The sequence below is a fragment of the Balaenoptera borealis genome, assembly GCF_965194805.1.
Source record: "Balaenoptera borealis genome assembly, chromosome: 10".
Lineage (NCBI taxonomy): Eukaryota > Metazoa > Chordata > Mammalia > Artiodactyla > Balaenopteridae > Balaenoptera > Balaenoptera borealis.
The window spans coordinates 13,032,044-13,048,311 of NC_138874.1; the positions used below are offsets into that span (position 1 = coordinate 13,032,044).

Here is a 16,268-nt window from a genome sequence, read left to right on the forward strand (position 1 = left end):
GGAAACAATAAACCTCGGGAGTAAAGAAAGTAAAGAAAGCTCCTTAAGAGTACATTTTTTTCCCCCTTTTCTATTATATCCCACTGAGATTTGATGTCAAGACAAATGGATTTCTGGAGCATTACATCTTCTTAGGCTGCCTTGACTTTTTGAATCGAACAGTGGAAAATAACGTTTCAAGATACAATGGCTATTTATCCATCCGTTCTTTGCATTAAATATAATCTTATTGAAATTGTGCCAGACAGCATGCCAGCCACGTGGAACACAGAGGAAGTGAGCATCCTCAAGGAGCTGGAAGTCCAACAGAAGCGGACAGAAGTCAGTGCAACAGATTGCTGTAAGTGGCTCTTACTCTGAGAACCAAGAAGGAAACAGGAGGAGGGCAGAGGGGCTTTGTAGAGAAGATACCGGGCTGAGCCGGGAGGTGAGCGTGCACCCAGGAGCTGGGAAGGGGAGGGCTCCCCAAAGGGGCTGCTGGGGGTGAATTAAGGAACTGAAAGCACAGGCTAGTCTGGAGCGCCGGGCACCCAGCGAGGGTGGGGATCACAGGGACGAGGTGGCAGTAGGCTGGAGCCCCTTCATGTAGAGCCTGGGGGCCTGACGAGGACCGTGGGGTTTATGCTGGATGCAAAGGAGCCTAGAAGGATTGTAAGCAGGACGGTAACGAAGTCGTCCTGGCTGCGGGGGGAAGAGTGCACTGAAACGGTGTGAGCCCAGAAGGAGGGAGGCTGTAAGATGCTTTACTGACTCAAGTCAGAGGTAGCAGCAGTGGGAATGGAAAGGAAAGCAGCGAGGGAGTGGGTCTGTGGAGTGATCACGACCCTGTAACTGACTGCAGCCACCCTCCTGGCTCTCTGGCTGTAGATAAAGGGAAGGTGGGACATCCCTGAAATAGGTGGGAAAAAAAAATCCACAAATCCTATCTCCTTTGTAGAAATGAGGAGCAGCAACGTACATGCATCTAACTTATAACTTGGATTATTTTTTCCATCGGTTCATTTTCCTCCTGAGAACAAGGTGTATTTGCCAGAGGTCTGTGGCTTCTCTGCCCCTCACTGATAGAGAGATAATAAGCCAGCTTCTCCCCAGCCTCTAAGTCACTCCCTGATCGTAAGGCTGGATGTAAAGGAGAGAATGTCACCTCCTTCTCATCCATGAACTTCCATTCAATGCCTCGTTACTGAAGGGGAATTTTCAATTGGGATTGACACATATACACCATTGATAGCACGTATAAAATAGCCAACTAATGAAACATACTGTTACAGCACAGGAAACTCTACTTAATGCTCTGTGGTGACCTAATGGGAAGGAAATCTGAAAAAGAGGGGATATATGTATACGTATAGCTGATTCACTCTGCTGTACAGTAGAAACTAACACAACATGGTAAAGCAACTATACTCTAATAAAAATTAATTTTAAAAAGGGGAACTTTCAAAATAAATAGAATAACTGTGAAATGTTTATTTTTCAATTGCAAGTTTGTGTGTTTATATATGTGGATGTGTATATATACATGCATATGTGTATATATGTCTATATTTGTTCTCCTGTATAAGAAATAAAGAGTTTATGGGTGTAATTTACAAATAACGACTTTACTATTGATCTATTTACAATTATACTTGACTGAATAGATATCCTGAGTATACAAAATAACATAATTGAGATACTTTTAAGTACGTCAAATATTTGGCAGCCTTAACATTGTTTGATAGCAAATAAAATCATGGTTTTAAAAAAACCTTTTGAGCGTTTTTACAAACATTCAAACTTAGAGGGAAATTTCCTTTTTTATATAACTCAGATTATTAAAAGGCAAATCTTTGTTTACTATATACTAGAAGCCCCTATTTAATATCTGCCCACTTTTTTGTTCCGTACTGTGAAGGAGATCCTTCTGAGCTGCTGACGGCATCAGTCACTTCCTAATTTCTAATTCATTTGACTTTCTTGATAGAGAGGGAGACACTGAACCCACCCCAGTTTGTCTCAGTACTTGAGTCTCCAGGTCTCAACAAAGATATTGCTGTCATTTAGATTTGTCTCCAAAATCATGACTGGCCAGATCCAAGTCTCGCTGTGGCACTGATGATCGAGTGTGTCCTCAACAACTTTCTAAGGGGAAATAAGCATTTTATTCAGTTCTCAGCAACTCTCCTTCTGAACCCCCGTAAGGCCCAGAGATGCTCCAGGCAGTGTAAATAAATAACAAAGATTTTCATCGGCATCTGTCACCTTGCTTTCGTCAACATCTTGCAACATTAATTGAGCACCATGATGTCAACCACCAAGGGCTAAAAACTGGTTTTGTGTTTTAAGATGTCGATCCTCTTGAAAAGAAACATGACTGAGGCGGGATCGTGCCACCATCACGCCTCAGGCCTGCTGCGGAGGGCGGTTCTGTCCCAGGAAAGAGAGCCCGACACTCACCACACCTCTGCCGCCTCCAGGCTGGCCTCCCGCTGCGAGGCAGCAATAACCCCCCTGCAGGCACCTCAGGGCGCAGCAGTTCCCAGCCTCTGTCTGCCCCTCTGCCCACGGCCCAGGGGTTACAGAACCTGCTGCCTTATCTCCTCTCTATTTGGGTGTTTCCACCACAGCAGTTCAAACAAATCTGAGCCAGACCTCCTCACCGCTGGAAACAGCAATGGAAAGAGCCCTCAGGAAGTAGGCTGGAGGACGGGCCAGCCACCATCCTGGTCCCCGGAGACTGTTGACGGATCCCGAGTAACGAACGTACGTGAGTCATGCATCCACGTGGCTGGAGAGGTGATGGAAATGAGACCGGGCTGTCTACAGATTGGCTGCATTCATTCAGTCATCTATCCAATCACTCATTCAGCAAATATTGTTTGTCACCTACACTGTTCAGACCTATCAAATCACTGAGGATACATCCTGAACAAGACAGACATAATCTTCCACACCTGACATGAGCACTTTGAAAGCAAGACGAATAATTCAGTGCAAGCACATGACTCAGTCCTGGGGAGTCATGGAAGGCTTCAAAGAGGAGACGTCTAAAACTTGAAGGATGCACGAGGCTTAGACACATGGAGGGCTGGTCGGGGCAGGGCTGGGAGAGGCCCCCAGGGGCACATGCCAAGAGAGAGGTGAAAGCCCGCATACGCATGCACGGGCCAGTGCGCCGTAGGGAAGGACACTGGCCGGTCTCAGGCCGTAGCATTGGACCTACTGAAGATTACTCCAGATCGCTAAATATTGGGTTGCACCGTAAGAGAGGGCCATTTTTCTAGGTCGAAATGGTCTGATATCAGTAATTTCACATGGTTCAACCTAATACTTCCCTGAACGATAATCCCTTGACCATTTTCCCTTCTAAATGAGTTTCTCTCTAGAAAAAAACCACAGTGGCGTTGAGAAACATATGAGAATCAGTAGGACTGGAGTAGGGCGGTGACGGGTGGTGATGGTTGATTACGAAGGACCCAGAGAGGCCACGTGGAAGAACGCATGAGCTGCAGTGGGACATTCAGGCTTTATCCTTCGGATGACGGGAGATGCACAACGACCAGATTTGCATTTTAAGATGCTCACTCGAGATCACCTGGAGAATGGAGTGGAAAGGGCAACCCTGGACACAGAAAAATGTACAAAGCAGCCCTCACAGTCATTCGGTGAGAGAAGACAGACCCACCCTAGCGTGGCGAACACAGGTGGGCTTGGAGGATGCTTACAGGGGCCTAACTGGCAGGACTACAGACTGACTCCAAGGGGGGAGATGAGGGAAAGGGCAGTGAACGTGAGTCCCGGTACCACACAGGCACCAGGTGGGAGGGCCTCAACAGGTAGGCGAGGGGCCTACATACACAGCACAGGGGCCTGGCTTGGAGGGAAAAGGATGGGTTCTGGGCATGACTGTTCAGCCAGGTCTGACGATCAGGGCAGCACAGATCAGAAGTGGCAGGAGGCGAAGGGAACGGAGGTTTGCTGACAGCTGACTGTGAGAGTGCTTCATATACAGTGGATAATAAAAGGCACACGCCTGGAAGGTAGGTACCCACCCTTCTGTTCTACAGATAAAGAAATTGAAGGTGAACGCTTATCTGAGGTTAGGTAGCTGATAAGTGATAGAGCTGCTATTTAAAGGGGCACTGCTCTACCTATACCCACGTCTTACAGCTCCAACCTGCCACCCACTCACCTAACAGAACGCAGGGCGTGTGGGATGCTTACGGCTAAGAAACAGTAAGCAGAGTTAAGATCAAGAGGGATGTGCAGAAACCTGTCCCGGCAGAACACATGGTAGAGGAGGACACCAGACTCAGGGCAGCGCACCTGACCCAGCTGAGCGCCCTACTTTCTAAGGAGGAGAGACATTTCCTTAGAGGAGGCCTCTTACCTGCAAGCCCTCTCACCCCATACCTGCTACAGACCACCTTCGTTGAGGTTCCTCCCCACATCTAGGGCACAGGGGTCAGGGCAATACCAGTCAGTGGTTGGAAGAACTTGCTTTCCAAGCATTAGAATCAACCCTGCAGCACCTCACTTGCCCTGTAGAGCAGAGCTCAGCTAGGCAGCCCCCCTTAACATCTCTTAAGGGAGAAGCAGTATTTTAGCCGATGGCATTATCCTGGCAGACGAAGGTTTAAGGCATATAACCTGTTTAAAGAGTTATTTAACAATTTCCAAAATAGTAGCAAAACATTTTCCATAGAACTAAATGAGTCCCAGAGAGGAAAGCACGTATTACATTTTCCTACTTGTTTCCTTAATTAGGAACAGATCCTGGTGGCTGGGATTTATTTTCATGAGTACACATCCACAAAAACCAGAAACATCTTGACACGATGCAACATCCCTAGTGTTTCTCAAATCTGAATTCCTAATTGGGTTTTAAAAAAAAAGGCACAGGAATTTTTCACACTTGTTTTGATTCAGGATTCAAAACAGAATCTAGGATGTGCATTTTTATATTGTTCTAAAACACAGAGAAGCTGGGTCAAAATCCATAACATCCACTTCAGACCTTTAAAAGAAGAGAAAGACAGACCAAGGCATGAATTCTGAATTTAACATACCAAGGAAGATTCTTCTTCTTCTTAGGAAACATGAAAACAATCCTGTGATCTCCCCGGACACTTTTCAACATCTTATTAAAAGAGAAGAGCTCTGGGAGATGTTTGTATGGCACCTGCTTCTTCTGTTACAGGATTCAAAGGACTCCTTTTTGTGTGTTTTTCTTTGTTAATTTATTGCCGAAATTGCCTAGCCTTTTTCTTTGCTTTCACCAAATTCTGTTATAATAAAGAATCCAGACGTGCCATGGAGTCTGTAATGAAGAAGTTACCATCTTTACCTGTGCAGTTTATCCTCAAGCATTTCCATGTACTTCATAGTATTCGCCTTCACACTGGTTTCTGCAAAACAAAAATCCAAAATTGATGCAACTGGAGTCAGAGAGTGAACAAAACCCAGAACTGCTCAACTAAAAGCCAAAACCCAAAGGATCACAGCAGTTGAGCCGCTAGTAATGATAACATCCTATGTTTGGAAAACACTCAAATCCATTGGACGGCCTGCCTGGAGGGATGCGTTGGAAGGGGTCTGAAGCCTCCAGGCACTGCCGAAGTCGGAGCCGGGGATCAAGGGTCTGATGCCTTTCGCTACGTGCTTTCAAAGGCAGCGTATCCGGTGTCTAGCGTGGATCCCATTGTGCTCTGTGTCCCTCACCTTTCCTACCTGGTAGCCAAAGGCTTGGTTGTAGAGTTTGGGAAAGAGTGAGAGAGGGAAGAACAACCCATCCTGTGGTTTAACCAGAGAACCTCACCCATGGTAGCTGAGGACTACAGACCCTTTCGCTGAAAAACAAACGGGAGCCCGATCCAGCCAGTGAGCTGACATCAACTGCTCAGCTCCCAAAGCTGTGAGATCAGCTTCTACTAGAGGTAAACTCAGTGCCTCATAACCGCCAAACACTGAAGGAATAGATGACTCTTATGGCCCAATGGGTCAAAGAGGCACTTTGCTAATGTAAAAGAGATTTGGTACCTTTGGGGCAAGCTCTGACACCCTGTTTCCTCCTCCTCTGAGGGGTGGAAGTGCCTTGGTCTCCAGGTGATCCCCGAATGAGATGTGACTAGCAGCCCCAGAAGAGTGGCCAGCAGAGATACCTCTGGAGGATGGTGGCGGTAACCTATTGATGTTGTTCCCTTTCTGTCCTCACTGGTATTATGGCCATTGTGATATCTACCATTCTTTTTATTCCAGCCTTCATTCTCAAAGGTAATTTGTGCTAAAGGGCTCATGAACACTCAAAAGTTGGGGTACACGGAAAGCATGCTGTCTGACTCTCAGCACTGAGTGTCCACCTGGGGGACGCTCAGGACCCCACTTTGGTCAACACGTATGCGTGGGGTGAGGGACAGGGGCTGTATTGGAAACTGGAAAAAGTACCTTGAAATTCCTCATCAAGAAACCAAATATTCCCAGGAACTAGTACTTCATTGATCCCATTTTGGGAAACACTGCTCTAAGAATATAAAAGCCAAATTGATGACCTTTCCGATGGGGGAAAACACACCTTATCAATGAATCAGTAAGACTATTATTAAAAGGCTATGATTAAACTGATTATTCTGCTTCAGTTGGAGTCACATGGAGTTATTTAATAAGGCATTGCAATTAATTTTCAAGAATAATTAAGCTACTCTTAATCCACACTCTCAGACCACTCTGTTTTGTTTTCATCAGAACATTTACCACTGCCTGTTTTTTTTGTTTATTTATATTATATTATTTATATTTATATTATTCCCATTACAATGTAAGCTCCATAAGAACTGGGATCCTGTCTGTCTTACTCAATGCTGTATCTCCAGTACTTTGAATAGCATTCGTTTGTACTAGTTTCTCAACAAATGTTGATAGAATACTTGAATAAATCTAGTACTTTTCTCTTTGTTAAAAAAAAAAAGAAAAGAAAAGAAACCAAATATTTAGATGGAAATGACAGCAAAAGTTCTGGTTAATTCGTTGATGATAGTTACAACAGAGATACATACAGTGAAAGGAACTGTTTAAGTTGATCTCTTATTGACTTGTGCTTGCCTAAGCTACAAGTTAAGGTGTGCTAAGTTTTTTCTCCAAATAAATCAGTTAAGTATGTGTTGTCAGTTCCTACTATGAGTCAGGTCGTGTGCCAGCATGGGGATTTAGTCATGGTGATGGGGTTCTTCAGAGCAGAGATGTCACTGGTTCACATGCAATAAGTACTGCAAATTCAGAATATCCCAACCAGACATGCTCTGTTTCACATCCTATATGCATTTATGTGGGACACACTGTTCTAAGCCCTGGGTATAAACCAGTGAGCAGAATCAATAAAGATTCCTGCCTATGTAGTGCTTCGTTCTGGAGGGGCAGGTAATAAAGAGGAAATATAAAGTTCCATAGACTACTAGGGGGGTGAGAAGTATTATAAATCAAGAGAAGGGGATCAGAGTGGGCTGCAGAGTGGTCAGGGTAGGCATCGTTGAGAAGGTGACATTGAGTAAAAGCATGGAGACGGCGGGGAGAGCATGTAAGCAGGTACGCCGGGAAGGGCAGAGACGCAGAAGGGCCAGCCAGGGCAGGAGTCTGCCTGAGTGTCTCACCAACATGTGGCCAGAGCAGAACGTCCCCTGGGGAGAAGCAATGAGGGCAGGGAAACAGCTCAGGTCCAATCACGCAGGCCACTGCAGCAGACTCTATTTCCAAACACGGCCCCAGTAATATTGCTGGCCCCATACACTCTTCCAGAACTTGGCCACTGCCCATCAGACAGGGAAACCTATTTCCCTCCCCTTGAATCTGAACAGGCTAGGACTGTTCCCCCAGCTGCGTGTGGCAGGAAGGATGCTGTTTAACTTCTGAGGCTAGGGTCCAGCTCCTGCCTGGTTCCTCCTCCTGGGAACCCAGCCGCCATGCTGTGAGGAAGCCCAAGCCACACGAGAGGCCGTGCAGAGCTGCTGTGGCTCCCGGCCGCCGGGGCAAAGGGCTCAGACTACAGCCCGCATTTTTTTTCTTTTTTTTGGCCGCAACATTTTATTCAGTTAAGCAGGCTCACGGAGCAGGAGAGAAACGCCAGCTGCAGGGGGGCAGCTCCTGCAGATCTATGCCCTGCATCCCCTCAGAGAAGGAGGTGGGGTCCTGGGGACAGCTCCCTCCGTCCATCTGTCCCTCCATCCAGAGTCCCAGGGAGTGGGTGCCCCCGGGCAGGCAGTAGTTACCGGGAGGTAGGGTAGGAAGAGGGCGGCTGGCTCCCGGCCTCTCCCAGCAGAGTCAAACCTGCCGTAGCTGCTGCTGGGCCTCCGCTAGACCCCGGGCGGGGCTGTGGACCCAGAAGCCCCAGCACGTGGCTGGGGGCAGGGGGGAGCCAGTGTCGGAACCACACGCCACCAGGAATTGCTTTTTAAAAAGTATAAAGTGTTTTGGGAAAAAAAAAAGGAAAAAAATCTATATAAAAATTTCTTCACATATAAAATCCTGAAGAAGGTGCAAAGTAAGACCCAGTGCTAGGGGCGTGCTCAGATACGCAGAGTGTGTGTGTGTGTGTGTGTGTGTGTGTGTGTGTGTGTGTGCAGACGTGTGAGTGAGCGAGCTTTCAGATGATTTGGGCCTTTCAGTCTGAGGGACCCGGACATCATGGAAGGGAAACAAGCCAACCCTGCTGCTCCCTGTCGAAACCCCTAACTCACAGAATTTGTGCACATAATAAATGGTTGTGAGTCATTAAGTTGGGGGGATAAGTAGTTCTACAGCTGTAGTAACTGGAAAGCCAGCTCGGGATTTGGGGTGTTCTGAGTGAAATGGGAAAGCACTGCATAAGAATGGCAAGAAATTGGCTCGTGGCTTTTGTGTTGAGACCAGACTGTAGGAGGAGGTGAGGTGATGGGGACTGAGACCAGGGCGTCAGCAGGAGGCGGCGATAAGAGGCAGACTTTAGGTATACTTTAAAAAATAGAAACAACAGGAGTTCCTGACGGATTGGATTTGCATGTGTGAAAAAGAGCCACGTCAAGAATGACTACAAGGTTTTTGCCCTGAGCCACTGAAATAAAAACAGAGTCACCATCAACCGAGAAGGGAACGTAGCGGTGAAACCCGTTTGGGGAGACCAGCAGGAGTTCAATTTTGGATTGAAATTTGCTAAGAAAGTAGAACTCTAATGTCCACTGCACCCACCCCCCAAAAAAAAACAAGATAAATACATGAAGTGATGGATGTGTTAATTAACCTGATGAGGGGAAACTCTTTCACCATGTATATCAAACATCACGATCACGTTGTACACTATATCTCACAACACTATTTGTCAATTATACCTCAATAAAGCTGGAGAAAATAAAAGCAATCGAAAAACTTTTAAAAAGAGTCCAATTTTGGATACGATAAATTTAGGTTTATGAGACATCCAGCAGGACTGGCAAATACAGAGTTGGATATATGAGCCTAGAGAAGGTCTGGACTGCAGATGGACACTCGGAAGACCCTGGCGACTGAAGTGAGGTGACGAGATGTCATCACGCAGGGAGTGAGAGTAACTTAAGAAGCCCTTGGTGATCCCATATAACTATGATTATATTGTGATAGCACATTTCATAAAAGGGACAAAAATTCATAGCACCTCCCTTGAGGACAAGACAGCCATATTCTCATGTCTAAAATAATCCAGAGGTACACCCTATGAACGATTTTGTTAAGAAATCGGACACTAAATACTTGAGTCATCTAACCACTTGATGCCCCAGTTAGTGACCTGCTAGACCCACACAGGAACATCTTGTCCACTGGCCCGGAGGCTGCCATCTGCAGAGGATGCGGTGTTGACTGCCTTCGCTGGATCCTGCCTCATCTCCCAGGCCGGCCTTGCTCACATATTCCTGGGTTGACTCACAACCTTCCAGAGAGGCCCAGACCATAGACAGGGAGTTTAGGTTTTTAACTTCCTAAGAGATATGCAACTTCCTAAGAGATATACCCACAGAGACACTGACTGAGAACAGAGCTCATCCTTTCTTCCCGTATCACCATCCCTCCTCTTCCCTCCTTTCTCCAGAATCTTAGAGCAGGGACCCAGAGAATGGCAGTGGTGGTGAGGCAAGATTCCAAGAACCAAGGATGGTACCGAGGGAAGCTGAGTACTAAAGGTAAAAGGAGACCAGGGGTCACCAGGCATCCTGATGCGGAAGAGCCAGGAACACTTCCCTCCACCCCACATGCTCAGAGAATCTGATATCCAGAATCGGGCCAAAATATCAGAATGGAGTTTATATAGTTTTATGAATCCAATTAAACAAGAACCGATTGATCATTAGACGCAGCAAATCTGCGAAAACATTTATGGGAGTGCGTGGCACAGACACAAATCAACGTTACAGGCGTGGCACCTGGGTCCTACTTCATGCAAGACACTACGCTAGGCACTAGTTAAGTATAATAGAGATACAGCCTCAAGGAACCCAGAGAGCGCCGTAGGGCCAGATGCTAACACTGATTTCTCCTGCGAGTGCATAGCAACATTTTCCATAAGTCTTCATCATAAGTGATAATCCAAAAATATCCCTATGAGTCTAATGAAAAAAAAAATTACCAAGCTACCCAACAATACCCTTTTCAGGATAAACTAGGAAGGTAGGAGAATGTTAAGTAGAAGCAGGTCTAACTAGGTTTCAGTGCATTAGATCCTTTGTTTGCATAATAAAAGGACAGCAGTATTTGTCATGATAATAGTACAGGGAATGAGTAACACCCCAGCAGCCTCGCCTTCAGACTGAATGAAGCAGTGGTTCCAGAGAACTTCAGCCCCACCACCCTCAATTAATAAGGCAGCATCATGGGATCGGTACAATATGATCTCAAATTTGAAAATGGAAGCCGAAGGGACCTCATCAGTTTAGCATCAATCACAAATTTTGTCTAACATTAGCCATTTTATTGATGTTTTTCTAAAATAACCTAAGTACCAAGTGAGGTCTGACCTCGTTTTATGAAAATCAGTCAGCAGATTTCAAAGGTAGATTAAGACAAGATGAACACCCATTAGTGAAATCTTCCAGAAGGAAGATGTGAAAGACAAAGGAGAAATTTTAGAATTCTGAGAAACTTTTGAACATCTGAAGTATTATTCTTCCGCTTGAGTTAATGGAAGGACTTCCGTTTACCTGGGTAATTAAACCACACAAGGAGATGAAGGAGTAAAGTAGCACTAACAAAGAGCCAGGTAGGGCAACAACATGGAAAAAATGGACTTGCAGTTGGATTGTCTTCGTAGGTGGGATGGAACAAGATTGTAGGACCTTGAAATCTGGCAGAATCTGTTATAGGAGGTGCTACACAACTCAAATTTTACACTGAAGATGGAAATACCAGCCTGAACCTTTGCTGGTACCAAAGTGATCTTGACTGTCACATTGGAAAGCCAATATGCAGAAATACTTGATATCAAGTTAATGACATCAATCTAGTTAACATTTTATTGTGCACTTCCTACGTGTCAGGTACTGTTCAAAACATCTGCTCTAAATGCCACACAATAATAGTACCGATGAAGAGGTTATTATCATCCCCATTTTGCAGTTAGAAATACAAAGGGGCAGTGAGGATCATTGGCTCACACAGCTAGTGAGGGACAGTCCCAGAGCCCACCGTTATAGAACACAACCTCAATTTTAAATAATAGGAGCGAGGAAATGCACACTGAATAAATGCATGTGAAATTTCAGCCGCCAGCAAAATGAAGCAGGTGTTCAAAGACAATAAATTCAGGAGAGGCCAAAGACTGCTGTAAAAAGTCAGAGTCACAAACAGCACCGGCAATTACAAAACAGCCACCAACAAATGGAAACCTAATAGCATGTAAACTGTGGGGAAGAATACTGCTAACATATCAGCATAAAATACATTACCATTGTGTAATATATTTATATCATATATCACATATATACGTGTGTACATATACGTATACATGTGTGTGTGTATCTATATATATTGTATAGGCCAAGGTGACTTCAAAGTAGTTTGCAATGAGAAAATGATTACTAATTTTCCCAGGCTTATATTCAGGTTGGGTCACTCCTCCCAATAATAAGATGTCAAATTCATGTGGTTTTACAAGATTTTTGTTTGCCTCTATAGAGTTGTTTACAGCATTTTTCTGCCATCACTATGTGTAGTGGTCATTTACATAGAACTCTCAAGAGAGAGATCCTGAATTAAACAGGATATAATCCTTCCTAGGCTTTAGACTTGTCACTGCATATCCTCTAGGGTTGGAATCAAATGAACACACCATCACGAGATTAGCAATGGACTCACTTCTCATCGGCAGAACATCATTTGGTGTGGTGTTGTTAATTCTCTCTGATGTTGGTAAGAGATTTGCAGAGAGAAGAAGAATTATCAGATACGGGTCCTACAGAATTAATAAACACTAACAAATAGCAGGCCTCTCTTTGGGGTTGTATCTGACTCTCATTCTTACATCTATCTAATGTTTCTGAAATGCCCACCACGTGCCAGGTTCTGCATTAGGCACTGTGGCTTCAGACATGAATGTGATGTTGCCCTTAGCCTGGAGAAAACCAGGTTTGGTGACAGTCACACAAATAGATAGCTAATAAAAGCAATGAGTTTGGTCCAATGATAGAAACGTAAAGCAGCGGTCACTCTGGAAGCATCGCGGAAGGAGATTCAGCCCAGCTTGAGGGGATAAAACATGAGTCCCAGCGGAAGTGACTGAGCAGAGATCTTAAAGGATTTTCCATGCTGGCTGAAGCCGGAAGAGGCGTGCATAATCCAAAACAACAGTTGCACATAAAATAAGATTTGCGTTTTAGAATATCAGGCATTTAATGCCGTATCACTTCACCTTCCCAATAATTTCTGAATCATTTTTCCCTAAGCTTACACGTAGATTACTCAGTGTAGCGCACGATCCCACACCAAGGGAAGATAAGGTGGCTACAGGAGATGGGCAGGTCCAAATGTCCCAAAGCACGGGCTCTAAGCCTCCATCACCACTGTCGCGGCCAGTCTCGGAAGTGGAAGTAGAGATGAACAATCCGTCCAGATTTTCTCCTTTGGGCAAGGTGAGTGAGGCTGTCCCGTTACGGTAACTTCAAAGGCAGAGAGTGGGAAAGCCTTTTCAGAAGTGGAGCATCCAAACATGATTCAGTTGTCCGTGAAGAAAGGAAAAGCAATGATTCCCAGCTGTGTTGATGTTTATGCTACTGCTTCCACCGTTTTGGGCTGTGTCACGGTGTCTGGCTGCAGCTGCCCCGCGAGAAGCCCTGCCCTGTCACGCTTGAACCCAGAGTGCATCTCAGGGACTCAGCCTGGACACTCATGTCAGTAGAAACCACGCCTGCTTAGATGGGAAGAGACCGTGGGCAGGAGGAAAGGGAGGAGAGTGAGGAGGGAAGCTCCCCGAGGCTTAAAAACATTAACTAGATGGTGAGCGCTTGCTCTACGTAACAGATACAGCCCCGCTTCCAATTCGACCTGCTGCGCTTGTCACCAGTTAATTGGGTATCATCTGATACAGTAATTCTCACTTTCCCTGTTCACACCTGCCCCTACATGCAATCTCCCCGTGCCCTTGAAGCACACAGCCTATAAATCAGCACTATTCAATGACAGAAAGAAAACCAAGGGCACACGGCATGGAAAGCTAGTCGGAAAAATGCTAACACTGTCGGTTCCCGGCAGCCTCCCTCCGCAGCCCCCCTCACTCACACACCCTCACCAGCCCCGCGCTCGCACTGATTCCCCAGCTTTCCCTGATGACAGCAGGCCTTCGGTTTGCTTTCTTGCTTCCTAGCACGTATCCTTGAAAGAGCTGTGACCTGGAGACCCATTTACACGACTTTGTAAGTTGCTTAAAATGTCTATTTACTAGTTTTGCCTGGGAGTGTCCATTTGAGACTATACACTCACGTTCTGTGATTTTTTTCCCCTCCCTTCCCTCAAAGACACGCGCACACCCCACACATGCCCACGTGATTTACTTCTCTTCGTTCTTTTCAAAAGGCAGACAAGGAATAGAATTGGGGACTTTATTTTTTAAATGGAACACTATTTTCTTAAACAACTAGTATTAAAAACATTTTAAGTCCAAATCCACACTTGAGCTTTGATTTTTTAATTTTTATTTTATATTGGAGTATGGTTGATTTACGATGTTGTGTTAGTTTCAGGTGCACAGCAAAGTGATTTCAGTTATACTTTCTCAGATTCTTTTCCCATTTAGGTTATTACAGAATACTGAGTGGAGTTCCCTGTGCTGTATGGTAGGTCCTTGTTGATTATCTATTTTATACAGAGTTGTGTGTATATGCCAATCCCAAACTCCCAATTTATCCCTCCCCCCCGACCTTGATCTTCTAAAGCTAAGGAGAGTGGGCTCACACGAGCTGCCAGTGTGATGCTTTCACTTGTGTACGTTATTATGAGAATTATCTCTAATTCTCATGGTAACTCCCTAAATCCCTTTTGAGGATAAGGAGTCAGGCTGAAGGAAGTTCATTCCAGGAGTAAATAAAAAATAAAGGTTCATTCGGTTTTATTCCAGAGTCTATGTTTTTTCAAATGCACAATACTGCTGCCCAACTGTTAGAGAACATAACTTATGAATTTCACTGAAGGAAATACACATTTCACAGAAGGAAAGAATTTACTTTTCCCTCTAAAGCAGAGGCTTTACATCCATTAAAGGCTTGAAACTGGAATCTCTCTATTTGACACAAAATCATCCTAGTCTGACGGTCTGTCTGAGCTATTGCCCTTGGAAGAGAGATCCCGGAACATGGGTGGGGAAACTCAGATTTTGCTCCAGGGCAAGGACTGGCCCGTGTTAAGCTGATCAGATCCCCGACGACACGGTGTATCCCATGTTGAAGATGCCCTGCTGCACCGTCTTGGGACATAACTTGCACCCAGCCGATTTTGGCAGGGTGGCGCCGGGGAGGGAGAGGGGAAGATTTCAACATCAACCTCTCTGCTCACGTGAATCACACCCACGTCCCCCTCCTCCGGCACAGGGGCTCCCTGCCTGACACCCTTCCCTCTGGGGGCTGATCACCCTCAACCCAGCACCCTGCTAGCAGGTCCTAGCCCTCACCTGTTTCTCAGCAGTCTGTCCTCCACTGAGGGGACAAGGATGGGAACAGTCAAGCTCCCTGCCCCGGAGTTTCCAACGCTGCACTGAGTCAAGAGGCCCGTCCCTTTCCAGGGCCCAGAATGAGGGCTGCAGCCACCGCAGACAGGCTTCGGTCACAGCAGGAGGATGAAGGTGACACTCAGAGGTCAGCAGAGGAGGGACGAAGGGGAGGGAGTCCTGACAGCTCCTGAGGCCACCTCCACCTCCAGGAGGGTGACCTGGGCCAATACAGACCCTCCTACTGTTCCCTCTGCCTGGAATATCCTCCTCACATGTTTCTGCCTTTCTGCCCACCGAGATGCTCCCTGCTTCCCATGTGTTCTCTCCCTTTCTGGGCTCCTACACACATTTCCCACCTTCCTACAGCCTTCAAGCTCATTTCGGGCATGGCTATCCTCTCCGCCGGAATCGTGGACGCTATGTCCTTTGAACCCTTAGCGCCCAGCACAATCACGGGCCCAGAGAAGGTGCCCAGCGCCTCAGGCACCAGGTCCCAGGGGCCAGTGCTGTGCCATCCTCGATGTAAGCCACAGTGAGGAAGACACGTGTATGTTCTCAAGGAATCGACAGCCTGATGAGACAGAAATCAGAACAGATTCTCAGGACGCCGAGTAACTGAGGTCATCAAACAGTGAATTACTGGAGACTGGACGACACACGAATGCAACCCAGCCTGAGAAGGAGAGAGGGGGCCGCTTGGGCTCCCTGGAGCTGAGAAGGATGTGAATACAGGGCTATACTTCAGTCTCTAGTGCAAACAAAGCAATGCATGTGGAAGAGGAGGGGGGAGGTGTGTGATGGGGATGAAATAAAGAGGGAAGATTCCCAAACGCCCATCTTTGGCACTAAGCCATTCACAAGGCCACAGCATCACAGACCATCCCACCTCTGCTCCAGGTGTTGATCTGCTGGGCACCCAAACAGAGCAAATCCGGATGAAATCCATTTACGCGTGGACTTCACGGACGTTCCCAACCTCTTACAGGCTGGGACAAAGTCCAAAAGTGAACTGGCTTTTTTTTTTTTTCCTAGATAAGGGCCAGACAGGGGCCAGCACTACACCTGAGGTGGAAAACTTGGAATCTGGTTCCACGTGAGG

The 16,268-nt window shown here is 46.1% G+C and overlaps 1 protein-coding gene across 10 annotated transcripts in view; it reads right to left on the reverse strand.

Moving 5' to 3' along the window:
- DISC1 (DISC1 scaffold protein) overlaps positions 1–16,268 on the reverse strand; it is a 346,324-nt gene that overhangs the window by 62,748 nt on the left and 267,308 nt on the right. For all 10 annotated transcript variants that reach the window (XM_082407588.1, XM_082407593.1, XM_082407597.1 and 7 more), the window contains one exon: positions 5,330–5,390. In XM_082407588.1, the coding sequence (XP_082263714.1) occupies positions 5,330–5,390 (61 nt within the window). The remainder of the gene's footprint in view (positions 1–5,329; positions 5,391–16,268) is intronic.